Source organism: Mchenga conophoros, linkage group LG7 (assembly GCF_057382185.1).
Source record: "Mchenga conophoros isolate Kocher_MC1m ecotype Shallow Benthic linkage group LG7, M_conophoros_male_GT1.1, whole genome shotgun sequence".
Taxonomy (NCBI): domain Eukaryota; kingdom Metazoa; phylum Chordata; class Actinopteri; order Cichliformes; family Cichlidae; genus Mchenga; species Mchenga conophoros.
In genome coordinates, this window is record NC_140532.1 from 25,958,836 (window position 1) to 25,979,297 (window position 20,462).

General features: G+C 42.9%; 1 protein-coding gene across 1 annotated transcript; it reads right to left on the bottom strand.

The window, feature by feature from the left end:
• Positions 1-1,091: 1,091 nt before the first annotated feature.
• pard6a (par-6 family cell polarity regulator alpha) lies at positions 1,092-20,302 on the bottom strand. The gene is made up of 6 exons (XM_085283122.1): positions 19,841-20,302; positions 9,275-9,497; positions 3,684-3,973; positions 3,277-3,402; positions 2,205-2,404; positions 1,092-1,889 (listed from the first exon to the last, which is right to left on the bottom strand). The coding sequence occupies exons 1-6, from the start codon at positions 19,916-19,918 to the stop codon at positions 1,562-1,564; spliced, it is 1,245 nt and encodes a 414-aa protein (XP_085139248.1). The 5' UTR covers positions 19,919-20,302; the 3' UTR covers positions 1,092-1,561.
• Between the last annotated feature and the right edge of the window lie 160 nt (positions 20,303-20,462).

The window sequence follows — 20,462 nt, forward strand, 5'->3', positions numbered from 1 at the left end:
ACACCTCTCTGAACAGTGTCTGGGAGGCTGTGGTTGCTGCTGCACGCAATGTTGATGGTGAACAGATCAAAACACTGACAGAATCCATGGATGGCAGGCTTTTGAGTGTCCTTGCAAAGAAAGGTGGCTATATTGGTCGCTGATTTGTTTTTGTTTTGTTTTTGAATGTCAGAAATGTATATTTGTGAATGTGGAGATGTTATATTGGTTTCACTGGTAAAAATAAATAATTGAAATGGGTATATATTTGTTTTTTGTTAAGTTGCCTAATAATTATGCACAGTAATAGTCACCTGCACACACAGATATTCCCCTAAAATAGCTAAAACTAAAAACAAACTAAAAACTACTTCCAAAAACATTCAGCTTTGATATTAATGAGTTTTTTGGGTTCATTGAGAACATGGTTGTTGTTCAATAATAAAATTATTCCTCAAAAATACAACTTGCCTAATAATTCTGCACTCCCTGTAGTTTGCTGTGTAGGAATTTGAAGTTCGGAAAGATTGACACAAACGGTAAATGGTGAGGTGAGTAATAAATATACTTTTAGCAAATCACTTCTCAACTCCCATTGTGAGGAAACAGGATTTTATTTGTGTTCTTCAAATGCTGCAGGGGTTTGAAGACTTTCAGCTGTGAACAATGGGTACTGTCAGAACCACTCATAAAACAGACTGACTTACTGATGCTTCTGCTTTAAATCACAGTAAACTTTTATTTAAATGTAATCAATGTAAAGTAAGTAGTATTGGGTTAAAATACATGTTACCTTTGTTCATTTACTGCTGTGCTTTTCCTGAAGTATTAAAAGCTTTTGACAAAGTTACAGCAGGGAGAGAAGCGGAGCCAGAACTACCTGTAATTCTGAGATGTCGGCAGTCTAAGACCCAGTTACCCAAATGCTAAAACAACTTTAATCACTTTGCTTCATTTCATGAAGCTTCCATGTGTATCCGCCATGTTTGCCACACTAAGCATTAAGTTTACTACACAGACACAAAGTTTCACAGTTAGAGATGCCAAAGTGACGTAGTGCTACTTGCACTGGTTTTTGTGGTGCCGCAAAAATAAAACATGAAAGTCAACTATAGGTTTGAAGACATTTTTTAAAATACATTGACATCAAAGTGACTTATGGCTTTTACAAGAGGATTTATAACTATTTAATTTTTTTAATTAAATGGTCAATATTAATCTGTTAATACATTATGGTATTTAAACATTTCCATAATATAACATTTTTAAAAAAATGATATAATTACTGTTGTTTATAGAACCTGACAAAGCTGAAAACTTCAGCCATACGTTGCATCGTATACAGTGTTCCTATGCCTTCATACAGTAAAAGCCAACAATCCACCAAGGCGGGAAAGAGGTAAAGTGTAAACTAGCAGAAGACTGAATGGTCCCTCCGGAGGTCCTGTCAGTGCTTCATACGTCAACTCCCTCCTCTTTTAGAAGTCTGTTATCTAACAGGACCACAGCCACCTGTATTTGCCGTGGTTTCAGCACTGTTGCGCTAACATTCATAGTCCTCAATGGAACAGTGCTGTCGTGGTTACAGTGCTGTTACGTTGCTATCTTCTCTCATGCTCTCCTCACTACTACTAGTTGTGTGGGTGGAGTTTCCGTTGTGGCTGGAGATCATCATGGCGCTGTCTCTCAGGGATGCTCCGACATTACTGGGCAATGAGACACTCTGTGGGAGGGGCCTACCCACGGTGTAGCTATGTGGCCCATTGCTAAGTGAGTCTCTGTCGGGCATAGTGGTGCTGTTAGTGACCCGGTGGGAGTCGTAGGGTGTCAGGCAGTCATTCTCCAGAATGAGGTCACCTTCATCATCATCATCACCACCATCATCACTGTCACCCTCAGCAATGCTGTTGCTATGGTAACAAAAGACATGCCAAATGATTAAGAAAAAAGTGAATGCAATATAAACTGCACGTGTCCGTTCCTATTGGCAACTTGTGAATAAAGTTGAGAATTCAGCTAGCTTTGACTGCATTTTTCTAAAATTCATGATTCTCATTATTATTTCAAAACAACAGTTTCAATGAAGTTTCATTTCATTAAACGTTTAAGCACAAACTTCTTTTTCTTTTTCTCCTTTAACAGATATGATGTATGCCAGTGCTGCCACAGTCCCCATTCTTTCTGTTCATTAGCAGGCCCAAAAAAAGATAGTATGCATGACAAACCTTGCAGTGATGGGATTGCTCAGAGAGGCGGGGCTTTGTGAGTCATGTGACACGGCAGAGCCTGTAGATCCAACTGAGCCCAGAGAACCCGAGTTACCTACGGAGGTTTTACTCCTACGATGCGTAACATTGTTCCTCTGGTTAGCTGGCTTTACGGTCACAATAAGGTTGTGACTATTTGCCACCATCATGTCTGTGACCTAAAATGACAGATGAGATAGTCAAATAGGGCTTAAATGATGCGATGAAAAATGCAGCTGTTTTTCTTAGATTTAAAGTGTACATGTTATATATAACATATAATATTATTTTTTAATGAATATAATATTGTGCAATTTGCACTCCACTCTTCTCCACACAATGCCAGTCTTACTTTATTTGTTAGTTTATTTGTTATTTATTGTAGACTTTACTATTTTTACTCTTTATCATGTTGCTGTAACACAAAAGTTTCTTTTTTGCACTCCACTGAAACATGTGACAGTTAAAAGCTAAACTTTAGCCATTAAGAGCGGCCCATGGTGAAATTAGCCATTTGTTTTACCAAACTGTATTCTACAAGGTGCGTGTGCGTAAGTATGGGAGGGCCCGGTAGCTTTTAGAGACTTGATTGGGCAATACATTGTCAGTAATTAAAATGACCGAATGGGCTGCTGTCAGCGCTTGTAAAGCCAGTGCGCAGCAGCGCTTCAATTGACCCATTGGCCCAAAAATGTGTTGGCCTACCAGTATGCCAGATTACCAGTCCAGCCCTGATTGATTATCATTAAAATGCTCTAATGAGTGCATATAGAGTGACTTAACACCCCGTTACTTTGATACATACAAACGCTGGTCTAATCATTACTACTACTTTTACTTCCTAAGCTGTTTTTGAACTGTTACTTTGTAAGCTTGTATCCACTACGGATAAAGAAAAAAAAAAACGACACACACAAGTGCGACTGTGTTGTAATTTATGGGCAAAGTACATTTACTGTTCATGAAAAAGAAGCACACTTGAATCTTGATCAAGTTAATTCTGAATCTTCTGTATATATTGAATTTTCTTTGAGCCTGGAAGGGCATTTACCTGATCCAAAGATTTTCCTGCTACATCGATGCCATTGACCTCGAGGATCTCGTCGTTAACACCCAACAGCCCAGTGCTTTCTGCTAACCCACCACGCACAAGACGAGATATGAACACCCCTGGAACCTTCAGGAGCAAGAAGAAAGATACAAATATGAGACAACAGCTTTTAGCTATTATAGCTGATATTCATATATTCATAACTTTTGTCTTTATGTCTGCGTGAAGGTGCTACTTGCTGATATTTTTAGAGAAATTTTGAGATGGGGGTATCTTACCGGCCCAATCATAACTGCACAATTGGTACATCATTGGTGAATTACAGGGAAATAATTCATCAATTTTGTCAGCATTAAAGGCAGAATACTGTCTTGTAAGCAGGGTAAAAGCAAAGTAACAAACCTTACCTTCTCTACGCCCTGCGGTGTCACCCGCACGCTCACGCCGTCACGTATGTAGAACCCAAGTGGTTTTTGAGTGCCATGCTTGTGAAGTCGTACCCGTCGATGTGTCTCAGGCAAAATGTCCACATCGATGATTGAAGAAATCTGTCTGAAGTTCTTTGGCGGTCCAATCATGAGGCCAGATCTGCCCTTTGAGTGGGTGGAGCCTGAGCCAGTGGCACGCAGGCTCGTTAAGCCCAGCCCCTTTCTACGCCTCTGAAGGGAGTTGGTGCCAAAAATGATAGGTTCATCCTCTTTAAGAAGACACAAAAGAATGGAGACTGTTAATGGCTACTTGCTGATTTGTGATTCTTTTAAAGTGTTAAACTTTACAGTTACGGTGTATTATTTACACCATAATTGGAAAAAATAAAGTCCATCCATCTTGTTCTGCTTATTCGGGCTGGGTCGCGGGGGCAGCAGCCTAAAAAGAGAAGCCCAGACCTCCCTCTTCCTGGCCACCTCCTCCAGCTTGTCCAGGGGAACACCAGGGTGCTCCGAGGCCGAGAGATATAACCTCTCCAGCATGTCCTGGGTCTGCCCCGCGGCCTCTTCCCAGTAGGACATGCCCAGAACACCTCACCCAGGAGGCATCTTTGTTAGATGCCCGAACCACCTCAACTACCTCCTTTCAATGTGGAGGAGCAGCTGCTCTACTCTGAGTCCCTCCCAGATGGCCGAACTTACCCGATCTCTAAGGGAGGCCAGCCACCCTTCGGAAGAAGCTCATTTCCACAAGTCTTTGATACTGGATAGTTGAACTTTTCATTCCAAAATTTCTACATTCAAAAGATCAGAGCTTTCTTGTGTGTACTGTCAGTCTCAGATATGAACACAATATTACTACTAGCTTCAGATCATTTTTTCCCACAGTTCCATTCTGTCTGTATCCATATTTTGTCAGGAATAAAACCAGCCATTTTAGCTAACTGAACTACAGATACAGATAGCAGTTGTAACACGCAGAATAACTACTAAAATGTCAAAAAATGTAAACTTTCACAATTTTCACATTTTTCAAAACTTCTACCCAGTTCTATAAAATCTTTGAACTTATACCGGAATGACGGAAAGAGAAAAGCATGGAGAAGAGGGAGAAACAACTCATCATCTGATGCACATTAGCTGTCAAACAGGGTTAATGGGAATGTATGGCTGCCAGTGTGTGTGTGTGTGTGTGTGTGTGTGTGTGTGTGTGTGTGTACACATGCACGCACACATTAGGTCATTGGGAAGCAGCATTAAGCAGCATTAATGGTTAATGCACAAAAATAATGTTTCCTATCAAGGCATACAGAGCCAGACTAAAGCATGAAGACACAAACATGGTTAAGCCTTCTCTAAATGCACAAATAATGCAATCAGATCCCTCTAATTTTGCAAAAGCTATTTTTGGACCACTATAGATCAACCTGTATTGATCATTATTTTGTGTTCTTGTATGTTATATACAAGGACACAAAATATAGTCTTTTTCAGAAAAGTTAAACATGTGCTAAACCTCATACAAAGTTGTTAAATTCCAGTGTGTCCCAGTTAGACCAGCTCCTACAGGAAACAGTGAGGAATGATCACTGCCCCACCACAGTCTCAAATAACTGTAAATATTTATGGCAGACCTGTGACATGCTAGCTTTACTTTGCACATTTTTTACTGAATCTCATCTTTGTTTATTTTTTGACCCGCCCCATACAGTAAAAACTGGTGACAATTCGAACCAAAAATTTCATATTTGGATTCATCCGACCTGTTGGTACTGATACTGATTTTCAGTCCAGTTCTAGCGTGACCGCTAATGATGGTAACAGCAGGCATAAACGACCTGTGTGACTGTTTTCTGCCAAAATTTTAGCCCAGCCAGGCTTATTAATCAGTAGTCTTGGCATTCTGGCTGCAGGGCCTTCGCTCATCTTTTCACATTTTATAAAACACTCTATGACCTCATAATTAAATCAACAAAACACGCACTATAGCCGAAATTACAGTGAACCCACGATCTCTAACATGTATGTGGAGTGACATTGACAGACAACATCAAAGCTATAAGATCAGACATGAACCTCCCCCTCTCTGCTGGCTAAAGCTTTAAATACTTGCTGCTTACTACTATCATAAGCTTTAGAGCTCAGAAATGGTATTCAGGATGGCCGTAAAGAGTAAATCGGTGTCTGTGTCTTAGTGCCCCATATATCTGTCCCTAATGTACCATGTTCCTGTTATCTGCAGCTGTCATGAGCATTTGTATGTTTCTTTCTAGTGTGACCTCACTCTGTAGTGGCCCACCATCTGGAGCCCAAGGGGGTGCCATATGGCCATATGCAGTGCAGGACAACAACAGGCCTGTGCACAGTGCAGACAAAGGGGGAGCGTCATTCTGTAAGGGCTTTGTTACTTCATCTCCTATTTAAAAGCAGACTATTAGGTCTGAAACTGTATAATTTTTTTTCAATTGTGATAAAAGCTCCTGTAATCACTGTGACGCTGTTTTACATTTAAAACAATGCATCAGACAACTGGTGCATCTATTGTGTTATTTTGTTTAAATTGTATTTGTTAAAACACACTTTTTTCAAAGCTCTTGTGTTTTGAACCCATCAACCATGATTACTTAGTCTGTTTACCGCCGCTCCATTTCTTAGTGTTTCTCTCAGTGGAACATGACATTTCTGTGCCACGTGTTACAAGTTGTACTGTCTCAGTAGTTTCCAGTTTGAATCATTTTAGTTTATCAGATGCAAAATTGTGATGTGAAAAAAGGTATTTTGTCTCTTAGTTATCATAAATCACCTCAGCAACATACTCAGGGTGGAGCAGCACAAAGGTACACACTGCTCTTCTGTCAGTATTACTAAGACCGTAGTCACTTTGATTCTTCACATGGAACCTTACTGATTAAAATACATATAACTGCTTTGTTGTGTCAAAGTCTACTCGATGTAGACTTTGTTGCAGTGTTAATGTGTTAAAGTAATCAACAAGTGCAAGTCAACAATTCTCTTTCTCACACACACACACACACGCACGCACGCACGCACGCACGCGCACACGCGTGCGCACGCACGCACGCACGCACGCACACACACACACACACACACACACACACAGTAGTGGCATTGCATGGATCTGATATGACTGATGAAGTCTCAAAAGACATCAGTCATATAAACTGAGTGAGATTATCTTGCTCCAAAAAGTTAAATAAACTCACTCATGGCTAATGGCTTAAAGCAGCAGATGGGTTTCTATCCTGTGGTATCCCCCTGTCTATCCCTCACTCACAAACACATACTCACAAATGCACACCAGTGCTAACACACAAAGACAAGCTGTAGTAAAGGTCAAAATGAATGTAGCCAAGTAAGAGGAATTGAAGTGGAGAGAGAAGCGTGTAGGAAAGGAAACACATATCTGCTGTTTTCAGTGTAAAATGAACTTCTTGTTGCCTTCATAAAGGGTTTGATGATGTCTTCAGTCATTTAGAAGTCTTTCACATTTCACTGAATACTTACAAGTGACACTAGTGAGCAACAGAGCTGCTACAAAGACTACTAATAAAAATGTGAGATCCTTACTGAACTTATTTGAGACAGACCTGGTTAGTTAAAAACAAACTATCGTCACCACTTAATCTTCCTGTTGCTCTATCCTTCAGCTGTGCAAATTTTGCCAATCATGTGGATGCAGTGAATAAATGGGATTACACTTCAGGAATGAAAGATAAGTGATTGTGGGAATAGATTTTAGCTGCCTTACTCAAGTCCTAATCCTTTCTAGTGACGCCACTACTCCTAATGCAATGCATGGGTTTAAGATTTTCCAGTAGGATTTACAGGATTTTATCATTTCTGGACTGCAGAGTTTAAAAGAGTAAACAAAGCGAATACAAGCCTCCTCAATAAGATTTCAACAAACGTATTGCACGTGCACATGTTTGCTCTCTCTGTGTTTCCAGGGCCTTGTTTTCCTGAGCTCGCTTCCTTTTTAGTTCCCCAGACCATAGAGCTGATCTGATTTGCTGGCAGCTGTCTGTGACTCCGATCTCTAGCAGCCTGCTAAGCAGCACATTAATGTCATCACATCCTGAGTTATGACATAGCATGAAAAGGTGTACTGGGAGACAACAATGGTACAGTGTATTAGAAAACACTCACATAATCCATAATGATGGATGGATAAACATCACCACTGTCAGCAGGTGTAATAAGTGTTTCTGCTTCATATGTAGTGTCTCAGGGGTAAACAATAAAGCTCACTAACATTACAGTCTACCTGTAAAATTACAGGATACATTTTTGTCTTTCTTGAATTATTCACTCTTGCTATGTCTTGGGCACAAAGTATGTGCTACCAGAGGTGTGTGCTACGAAGCCAGTTTAACTGGTTAGTGACGTCATAGTTGTCAGTGTCACAAGGGTGGTTCTCTTTTTAAACTTGGATACATTACTGTGGATTATGTTCAGAGCTTTGGAAGTGCCAATTTTTCACTAATTCTTGATTTGTATGCTTTAAAAAGAGATTTAAAATTGGAAGAAGCTGCCATTCTCAGTGGGAATACTGAGCTTGCTGACCTCTGCCGATTCAGTGAAGTAAAATCCAGACACATAAGGGTAACAAATAAGTCCTCAGTGTACTTTTGAGCAATTAAATGATTTCAAAATTAACATGAAATTTAACAAGCAGTCAGATTAAATGCCAGCACTGGAATAAATTGTTTAGAACCAGCTGGAGTCAGTGAAGTGAGCTCGGGAAAAGCTCAGGAAAAATGCGTGCATGACCTAAATTGTCGGACAAGAATTATCAGATTCTGTAAATTCTTTAAAACTGGTAAGCAGTGATTGATTAGAGCAACGGGATTGTTCATGTATAGCGAGGGTGTGCTGGGAATGCCTGGCAAAGGCCCCCAGTCCACGAGATCTTAAACTCCCACTTCAGGTGGAGCTTCAACAGCATTCCGAAGGAGGCTAAGGACATTGAGTCCGAATGGACCATGTGCAACACCTCCATTGCTGCACATGAGGCTACAGGCTACTGCACTGAGCTGCAGCTGCAAGGTGGCCGGTGCCTGTCATGGTGGTAACCTCCGAACTTGATAGTGGATAACCGAGGTGAAGGGAGCCAACACGCTACAGAAGGAGTCCTGTTGGGCTTGGTTAGCTTACGGGACTTCAGAGGCAGCTGATGGGTAACGGCAGGCCTGGAAACGCCTCGGTGTTCTCCATTAAAAGCTGGAGGAAATGGCTACGGACAGGGAGGTCTGGGCTTCTCTGCTTAGGCTGCTGACCCAACAACGTGGCCCCAGATAAGCGGAAGAAAATGGATAGACAGGTGGATGTGATCGTCCACTAGTAAATGAATCATAGATGTTATTCTCTTGGAGGGACGAAAACATTTTAAAAAGACATGAAATATACTTTGGAAGCCATTAAAATAACTGTAGGATCAATGTGTAGAAAGACATATAACATGTTGAGATCTGTCATTTAGACTGCTTTGCAAAGTAATTTTTCAAGCCTAATTAACTAAAAATGTATTTTTACCTCATTTTTTCTCTTACCTCTCTTGGTTATAATAATGCGGAGCAGCGGATTGGCTGATGCAATGGCTTTGTGGTAATTTTCATCATTGTTGATTGGAAGGAGGTCCCCGTGGACATCTGCATATCCTAGTAGCACATCAACACCAGGGATGTGATGAATCGTTTGGAGGAGGCGGTAGAACTCCTTGAAGCCCCCTGGACCATTTCTCTTCAGAGCAAAACGACGATATTCTGCATCAAACTGTAGAAGGCAACAAACACACATCAAATGATTTTTAATAGTGAGGCTCAATCTGTGTTTACAATTTTAGCTAAATGTAATACTAAGCATTTTAAGTGTGGCTAACCGCTACAGCCACTAACTAGGAATGGATAACAAAACCTGTTGAGCCTATTTAACATACTTTGGGATTCATTGTTGAAGACCGTAGTCCTTAAGAGTTTTGATACGATGTCACCTCTAAGCATAGAAAAAGTGCGATGTCACTAAAACCTATCTAGAAAAGTTTTAGACACTTCCCTCACATCCAACCTGTGGGGCATACACACTGACAACAGTCAACATCGGCTGTTTCATTTCCAGCTTCAGAGTCATGATTCTGTCTGACACTCTTCAACTTCAGATCACTGTTCACAAACTCTTCCTTCAACATGACCCCCACTCTATTCTCTTCCTATCTGTACTATGAGAGAACAGCTTGCATCCACCTCCAATGCCCCTGGCCTGGGTTCCTTTCACCTGGTCTCCTGCATGCACACTATATCTAACTTTCTTCTCACCATCATATCAGCATCTCTCTCACTTCAGCAGTCATAGTCCCTACATTTAGAGTCCCTGCGTTCACCTCCACAACCCTGCCTTTGTTTCTCCTTGTTTTCAGCCAGCAGAAGCACAGTTTCCACCAGCACCCTCATGGCCAACAGCACTGGAGGCTGTGGGTTCGACTGATCTGACATGGAAAGCTCATTCTTGATCATCTGCATGTTTTATTTTCCAAAGATATTATGCCGGATGCCCTTCCTGACACAACCCTCTCTATTTATCTGGACCTGTTTACCGCCATTTCCTGTAGCTTCTCTCTCAGTAGCAGCGACTGCATTGCGTTAAATCAAAAAGGGGATCCTCTTAATGCATTCCTAATTATCGATTCAATTCCATTTTATTTATATAGCACCAAACCACACAACAATCGCCTCAAAGTGCTTTATATTAGTATAGTATAGAAGTAAATTAATCTACATAGATAAGGCTAACGTGAACACCGACAGTAAAATTTGAGATTTTGTTTCATTTCAGTGCTAAAATCCAAGCCCCTCATAAAGGCCATCCTCAGTAACCACCTTTGATATGGATGTAAAGGTACAGTGCCCATTTCATGAATGGAAACACAAACAAGGAAAAATCACAGGGAACTGTAGGGACAGTACTGGTACAGGAGTTTAAACATATTTCAAATATTATGGAATATTTGTTATTTTTATGTACTGTAGTAACAAATCTTAAAAATTATGTCATTCTATCACTCTTCCTGTATCGTGACATCTCCAACTTGCATGATGTACTGACAAGGCACGTACTGTTTGTGTGCTGTTTGGAACTAGTGATGCCTGGCGAAAGCAGAAATGTTTAAAAATTGTTTAATTAAAACTGAGACATGACCTAAAACTCAAACTCTGGAGTTTAATTTTTGTCCCAACTGTATATTATAACAGAAACTTTCAAACAGTAATTACACAATGAGATTCACGCTGACTTTGTTTTGTCTCCCAACATTATGCTTCTTCCGGTGGATATTAACACAAATACTGTGCCTCCCTTTAGCTCTATAATTAACAGCACAGAGTATTAGACCTCTCACTGGCATGTTTGCCTTGAAAGCTATACTGGGCGTACTCAGTGTGAAGAATGTGTGCTTTATCAGAGCATTCATCTGTATCTTGGACTCTAGGGTGGCATGCTACTTTACCAGTACTGTCATATGATATATGGAAATGTTGACGTTGCTGCATTCAGGGCCGTAATCAGGTTTTAGGGATTAGTGGGGTACAGAAGAGTCACACTGGTGCTCTTTGTTTAAGTAAAACAATAAGGTTATTTTTAAAGTGCTTTTCACATATGTGTTGGCATAAAGTGCTCACATGTTCTTATGAATAATAACAATACGATTGAATGGAAAATGGAAGCACAGTTAACAGGAATATAAAGCCAAGTTCAAACACAGCATGAAAGAAAATATTATAAAGAAAGTTATTAAACAATAAGAATGAGTCCACAGAGTTGGATAAATGAAGTCAAAGTGGGACTTCAGAAATCCAAAATTTCTTTTGCCACCGGCTGAAAGGCTCCATCCCCACCCCAATCTCACACGAGTAACACATTCTGAGATAAAAGATTGCTGCATTTCCATTTAGTGCTCTGTATATAAGTAGCCGGTGTTGAGTATAAAGCAGGAGTAATATGAGCTGACTTAGGAGAAAACATAAGTATTCTGGTGGCAGCATTTTGTATTGCTTGAAAATGAGAAGGAGATGATTTCACTTGTATTTTTATTTTTTATTCCTATTTATTCTATTTATCCCCTTTGTATATTTTATTTATATTTGTCTCTGTATTTATATATGTGTGTGTGTGTGTGTGTGTATATATATATATATATAACAATTCTGTAACTGTAACTTCGGTCGTTGCTGTGCTTTTTTTGGAAGTCGAATTTCCCAGAGGAACCCACCCGAGGGATTAATAAAGTTCTATCTTATCTTATCTCTTATCTTATTTCCTGGATGGGATTGAGCAGAAAAAAAGCTGGGATCCAAGGAAAACTGAGGCTGTGCTCAGTGACAATGCATCTGACCACTTGTTCCCTTGCGTGCCCCACTGACTGGAACTTCTCATCTATAGACTGATTCTCCGGGTCGTACTACCTCAGGCTGCTTCACCCTGTCTCTCCTTGTCAGCTGGTCTCTGATCCTGCAGTCCTCAGCATTCACTGACGACTTAGAGTCAACCTGCGCTTTCTCTGCTGGCTGCTGCTGTTGATAATTGTGCAACTTTACAGATGGCACTCTGTCATTCTGGAGCCAATAAATCATTTGCATTGAATGATTTTGTTGGTTTCATGAAGTTTGACTTTTTTATTCTGAACTGAATCCTGGTAGCGCAGGACAGACTACAGAGGCCTCACTGGGGTTGGTTCAGATGGGTACTGGGACCCTGGCAGAGGAGGAGGAGAACTAATATTAGTGTTTGGAGTGTTTCACCAGTTAGCATCGCAGTGGATGCAGGACAATTTTATATCTTTGAACTTCAGCTTGTTAGAGTTGGAGGTAAAAACTAATCTACCAACCACCTGGTTCTATCAGCCCTGGTCAAAGAAAACAGAGCTGTCTATTTTACAAGGCTGGCTTTTAATAGTCAGCACAATCCAACATTATTATTTGATACCATTACCATGATCATATCACCTGCTTAACCTGCTCTTTCTGTTTTTTCTGATGACAATAGCAAAAATTTTCTTCATTTTTTTTCTTACACAGGTGCAAATGAAAAATACAATATGTTATGCACTGGCTCTCCATCCATTCTGTCCCAGGCTCAGCATAGAAATCTCTCTAGTTTATACACCTGTGGCCATGAAAGTGATTAGAACACCTGAATTCAATAATTTGGATGGGTGAATACTTTTGGCAATATAATGTATTTATATCTGTTCCTTTTTATTGGCAACTTTGTACAAAAGAGGAATTTGTTGCTGTGTCATTGTGTAAAACTGTTCTCATGCCATGACATGTTGTTTCTAAAGGACCACAGCCTCCTGCCAAAGGGCAGTGTCACAAACAGTTTGAGACAGGCAAGCAAGATCCATGCCGACCCCCCACTTCATAGAGTCCTGGAGGTGTCCTAGAGGTCCTGGAGGTCTACAAGTCTTGTAGGGAGGCAGATTGCTGCCAATCACCTTCTCAGTGGAGGGAATGACATGCTGCAGTCTGCATTTGTCCTTGGCAGCAGCACGGTGATGGAGGAGGTGAGAATAGATTCATTGATGGAGAAAAACTGCACCATCACTGACGTTGCAGGTTGTATTTTCTCTGTTGTGTCTTCTTGATGAGGAGGCTGATGTTTGGGAGGGATGTCTGGTTTCCACTGTCATCTCCACTGTTTTCACAACATTTAAGCTCCAGGTTGTTGTCACTGCACAAAGTCACCAGTCAATCTCGCTCATATAGACGGACTCATCTCCACATGAGATAAGCCCAACAGGGTGGTGTCATCTGCAAACTTCGGGAGTTTACAGACTGGTGTCTGGAGGTGCAGCTGTTGGTATACAAGAAGAAGATTAGAAAAGTAAAGACAGAGCCCTGAGGGGAACCAGTGCTGATGCAATGAAAGACAGGAAGTCAATGATCCACCTGCAGGTGGGAGCAGACACATTCAGCTGGGAGAGCTTTTCCTGCAGTAGAGTACGGATGAATATATTAAAAGCACAACCAAAGTCCACAAAAGTAGCCTAGCATGAATTCCTGCAGAGTCCAGGTGCAGTGCCATGTTAACAGCATCACCTACTGACCTGTTGGCTCTGTAGGCGAACTTCATGGGATCCACGAGGGGGACAGTGATAGAGTTTAGATGTGATAGTACCAGACGGTCAAACTCTTCATGACTACAGAGGTCAGAGCAACAGGTCGGTTTGTGATCCCTTTTTTTAAAAAATGGAACAAGATAAGTCCTGTGGAAGCAGGCTGGCACATGACATGTCTCTGATCAGCACAGGGCTTCAGGGTGGATGGAGACACTGAGCCTGGTCCTGCTGCTTTCTGGGTGTTCTGTTTTGAGTTTGTTTACATCTCTTTCAAGTAGGGAGAGAGGTTTCTAGGGAGATGGAGAAATTACTGAAGGGATGAGCATTTAAGTCCAGATGAGGGGAGCAGTATTGCTGAATAACAGTCACATCATTACACCAGCCACTGTAAGCAGAAAACCAGATACCTCCACCCCGGCTGGGCGGAAGTGCACGCAGACGGCGCCGAGATCGTAAACAAAGGCGAGGTAGGCGCGGAGGGCTACGGGCTACGGGCTAAGCTAAAGCTAACACCACACCGGCTGCCTTTACCCAGTATTTTTCTCGCCAATGTCCGTTCTCTGGCAAACAAAATGGATGAGATACGGCTCTCCATCACTAACAACAGACGGATTATGGACTCAAATGTCATGTTTTTCACTGAAACATGGCTGAACAACAGCTGCCCGGACAATGCTATCGAGTTAGCAGGACGCCACACACACCGAGCCGACAGGCTAGCAGATGACTCCGGCAAGACCAGAGGTGGAGGTTTGTGCATTTATATTAACAATGCTTGGTGCATGAACTCCACTACTACTGAGAGTCACTGCTCACCTAATGCGGAGTTTTTAATGGTCAAATGCAGACCTTATTATCTCCCCAGAGAACTCACTTCGATCATACTCACTGCCGTGTATATACCCCCCGACGCTAATGCTAGGTTGGCCATGAAAGAACTTTCTGCAGCCATTAACAAACACCAGAATAAACACCCCGAGGCTGCTTTTATTGTTGCTGGCGACTTCAACCACACCAATTTAAAGACAGTCCTCCCCAGATTCCACCAACATGTCTCCTGCCACACCAGAGGAGACAAGACTTTAGACCATGTGTATTCCAACCTGGCTGGAGCCTACAAAGCCACACCCCTCCCCCACATTGGACAATCGGACCATCTCTCCCTGTTCCTCACACCTCGGTATTCACCACTCATCCAACGTGTGAAACCTGCTGTGAGGACAATTAAAGTGTGGCCAGAGGGGACAGACGCAGTGCTCCAGGACAGATTTAAAAACACAGACTGGAATATGTTCACCCACACAGACCTGGACCAGTACGCCTCATCTGTACTGGATTACATCTCCAAAACCACAGACAGTGTCACCACCCAGAAACAGATCACCATGTACCCCAACCAGAAGCCTTGGATGAACCGGGATGTTCGTCTCCTCCTGAAGGCCCGCAACACTGCCTTTAGGTCAGGAGATGCACACGCCTACAGTACAGCCAGGGCTAATCTAAAGAAGGGCATCAAAAAAGCCAAACACCATTACAAAAAGAAGGTAGAAGAACACTTCTCCAACTCCAACCCCCGACGCATGTGGCAAGGACTCCAGACCATCACAGACTACAGGACCACCAAACCCTCCCCCGCATCCTCTGATGTCTCCTTCCTCAACGAGCTCAACAACTTTTATGCTCGTTTTGAGCAAGGGAACCCCACAACCACAACCAAAGCAGACATGACGCCAGACCACCAACCTATGACTCTCTCCCCCACCGATGTAGGAGCGGTGCTGAGCAGGATCAATGTCCACAAGGCTGCAGGCCCTGATGGCATCCCCGGGCGTGTTCTCAGAGCGTATTCTGGGGAGCTTGCAGGAGTGCTCACAGACATATTCAATCTGTCCTTGGCCCACGCTGTGGTACCGGCCTGCTTCAAATCCACCTCCATCGTCCCGATACCCAAAAACTCCAACCCATCTTGCCTCAATGATTACCGCCCAGTAGCACTCACCCCCATCATCACTAAGTGCTTAGAGCGACTGGTCCTAGCACACTTCAAATCCTGTCTCCCCCCCACCCTGGACCCCCACCAATTCGCATACCGCCGGAACAGGAGCACAGAGGATGCAGTCTCCATCGCAATGCACTCTGTCCTCTCACACCTGGACAACAACAACACCTACGCCAGAATGCTGTTTATAGACTTCAGTTCAGCATTCAATACAATCCACCCCTCACAACTCATCAGGAAACTGACAGACCTGGGTATCAGTTCCCTCATCTGCAAATGGTTACTGGACTTCCTGACCAACCGCCCCCAACATGTCCGGCTGGATAACCGCTGCTCATCTACCATCACAATGAACACCGGTGTACCACAAGGCTGTGTGATGAGCCCTTTCCTCTACTCCCTCTTCACCCACGACTGCAGACCTGCTGATGGTTCCAACACCATCATTAAGTTTGCAGATGACACCACGGTGATTGGCCTCATCAGTGACAACGATGAGGCCGCCTACAGGGAGGAGGTGGATCGTCTGGCTGAGTGGTGCGACACAAACAACCTGCTGCTTAACACCGAGAAGACCAAGGAGCTCATCGTGGACTACAGGAGGAATGCTGACCCACATCCACCCATCCACATTAAGGGGACGGCTGTGGAGCGTGTGAGCAGCTTCAAGTTCCTGGGAGTCCACATCTCCGAGGATCTCACCTGGACGACCAACTGCTCCAAGCTGGTCAAGAAGGCTCACCAGCGCCTCTTCTTCTTGAGGACTCTGAGGAAGAACCACCTGTCCTCAGACATCCTGGTGAACTTCTATCGTTGCACCATTGAGAGCATCCTGACCAACTGTATAACAGTCTGGTACGGGAACTGCTCTGCCTCGGACCGGAAGGCGTTGCAGAGGGTCGTGAAAACTGCCCAGCGCATCGCCGGAGCACCACTTCCTGCCATAAAAGACATCTACAGGAAGCGGTGTCTGAAAAGGGCTGGGAAAATCATCAAAGACCCCAGTCACCCATCACATGGACTCTTCACCCTCCTGCCCTCTGGGAGGCGCCACAGGAGCCTCCGGACTAAGACCACCAGGTACCGGAACAGCTTCTTCCCCACAGCTGTCAGACTCCTGAACTCTGCCTCCTGACATCTGACCCACGTTAAACTCATGGACTGAACATACACACACACACAATGGACAACTGTACCCTCAAACACAATAATAACATGGACTGAACCACCACTCACAACCACTAGCACTTTATATAGCCTCTGTAGAAACTATCTACACCCTCACTTATCTTAACTGCACTACTGTATAGCTCTGTGTAAATAATCATTCTGTACATTCGATAATCTTTAATCCTACAACTGTTTAAAACTTGCATAGTTCCCATTTCTGTATAGCTGTATATCCCAGATTCTGTAAAGTTATTTATTTCATATTCTGTATAGTTTTTCATATTTATATCCTGTTCATATCCTGTACATAGCTTGTACTCACTACAGCCTGTACATACTTATAGTTATAGAATATTCACAACATACTTCATACCGTGTACATTATAACATACCATAATAGACCCATTTCTGTAATATACTCACATATCTATATTATTGCTAATATATATTGTAATATATCTATATCACTAAAGCACTTCTGGATGGATGCAAACTGCATTTCGTTGCCCTGTACCTGTGCATGTGCAATGACAATAAAGTTGAATTCTATTCTATTCTATTCTTTGTCTTGCCGAAGAACTTCATGTGGCAATCTGCTCTGAAGAGTTGGAGTTCTACCAACTGCACCACAGAGTCCAGTATAGATCCACTCAAGTTTCCATAAAACACAAAACAGCCAATTTAGAGCAGTCTCTGTTTTTCCCCATCAATAGCTGGAGTTCATCTATTTTACTGCCCAATGAGCTTATGTTCCCTGTAGTGGAGTATGGAGGCGGTGGAGATGCAGGAGTGTACCGGCTTGCTTTCCTCTCCTACAGCGTCTCACTTCATGAACCTGAATGGCCAGATCAGGCAATGAATGATGGAAATAAGTCCTCAGGAGTTGTAGCCCTGATGCTCATTAGCTCATCTCTGGTGTAAAAAGTTCTGGTTGTATGGCAAAGCACAGAGTAAAGCTGAAAGACTGTGCAAAATATTCACGAAACTGTTCCCACTAAAAATGTAAACAACAAACCGGTTGAGTTAAAAACACAGCAGCCAGTACAGCAAGGCCATGAAGGCATTTGAGCAGGAAATATGATCAGCTGGTGACGTGTGACCCAAAAGTAAACAAATGACTCAGCCATCATCACTGGACCACCAGCTAGTTATACTCCATACAACCAAATGACATATCACAACTGTCATCTTGAGCTGACAGTTGTTGTGAGTTGGTGCTATATAAATACAACTGAACTGAACTGAATGACAGGAAGAGCAGAGATTGGACAGTGGGTAAGATACTGATCCATTCTTCAGAGGGTAAGTGTGTGACTGATAGACAAAAGCACTAGGTGAATGTGTGTGTGTGTGACTGCGTGAATGAGACAAGCAGTAGAAACTGTTGTAAATGATGAAACTGAGGAGAAAGGTGTTGTATAAGAACCAAACCATGTACTGATTCTAATAGGTGATAACACCGTCCCGCGTTACTGAACTGTTGAGTTACTTCAGTTACTGCTAAAGAGTTAAGCATTCGACTCACTCTTTGTCACTGTATATAATGCTGTCACTCTTACTGCACTATAATGTGTCATCACTGACAGTAGCACACTGGAATAAAAGGAAAATCTCCCTCTTTTTTTGCACTAATCAGTGCTGCTGTCTGCAAGCTGCACTCTCTGATACAATGTTCATTTAGAACATCATCAAATTCATATTATTGGATTTCCTTAAAAAATGGATATCATTTTGAGGCTATGTTGCCCATTCTAGTGTCAATTTCTTTGGATAATCATGGGAAACACAACTTGCTTATAAAGGATGAACGTTGCCACTGTGACATGACCCACTGGTTAGTAAATCCCATTGTAAAGCTAAAAATGTTCCCTACGCGATCAGTTTGCAGGCGGATGTCATGAGCACGGCACAAACCTGACTGTGAAGCAGAGGAAATCACAGAATTCTCTAACAGGAGCTTCATTTACTAAACTGCCCTTCATGTTGTTTGACTTTAAGCACGTCACAGGACACAGACTTCTACAGAACCACAGGTGTTTCTGACACACCCCCTCCTACCTACAAAAAACTGCGTGGGTTTGAGCACTGACTCAGTCTACATATTTCTATACGTGGACTGGTCCACATTCTTCATGTGAAACCAGTCTACAGTCTGTGCGAGGCGGCTGAAGGGCCTGTGGAAGGTTTTATCTTTAAACTATTTTTCAGGCTCTTCAAACATTAGCAATAAAAAGTACATTGAAAATGCTGCCAATATTTGAGTTTACGGACACAGCTTCACCTAAAAAATATTTTGGTTTTCATCTTCATGAAAGCACTTACTATTACAGAATAATCGCACTGTAATTTTATGTGTTCGGTATGCTTATTTCTCATTATTTCTCTTATTACAAAAGCTAAACCTCACAAACAACTAAAATGTGAACACCAAAGAATAAGCCAACACAGCTTGGCACCACACACACACACACACACACACACACACACACACACACACACACACACACAGAGAGAGAGAGAGAGAGAGAGAGAGAGAGAGAGAGAGAGAGAGAGAGAGAGATCGAGTTAAACACAGGACTGGGATTATCGAGGCTGAGCAGGCTGACACGATGTTGATGGTGTTGGTGGTGTTGGTGGGGGGGCTGCGGGCGGCAGCAGCCAGGCCGCTGTCAGCTGAACCCGGTCGGATTTCGTTTCTTCTAAATATCGCGTGAATTTGCAGCGGCCAGATATTTGTGTTTGTTACATCACGATCTGGATGAGAAGAGCGGAGGGCTGGGGTCCTGATAACGCACACCCTGCGTCGCTAACAGCATCAGTCAGCAGCCCATCACTTACTTTGCTCTTGACCTCCACCAGGTTGTCCGACAGTCTGAACGAAGTCCGCTGCTGCTGCTGCTGCTGTTGCCTGGACATTGTGCTCCTCGGTCGGCTGCTTGTCTGAGGCACTGCGGGTAAAAATATCCGCTGGAGGTCTGACAGCCTGGCAGCTCCCTCCTCTACTCTCGAGCGTAAAGCTGCTGAGGGGCTGCAGCGGTATTGGTGTTGTCCTCGGACAGGCTCCTGGCTGCCGTGCTGCTGCGGGCCCGCCTTTCGTTCCTCCCGACGCGCAGAAACAAACCCGGCTCCTCACAGGTGCAGTCCGGTAAATCCAGTATGAGATCTGAGGTACCAGCGAAACCCGCCCTTCTGCTCCCCACCCCTCCTCCTGATGAACACAGGGGGCGGGACGTGATACTGGAAGAAGAAAACACAACATGACCTGTCTATTACTCTCTCTCTCTCTCTCTCTCTCTCTTTCCGTGTGTGCGTGCGCGTGTGTGTGCTGCTCCATACTCCAGTGGACAGATTCATATTACTCCTCCTTTGCTTTTGCTGGCACAAGGACAGAAAGGATAATACTGTGTTCTAATGTCAAATCACTTTTACTTATATCATACTGATAGCCTGGTGAATATAA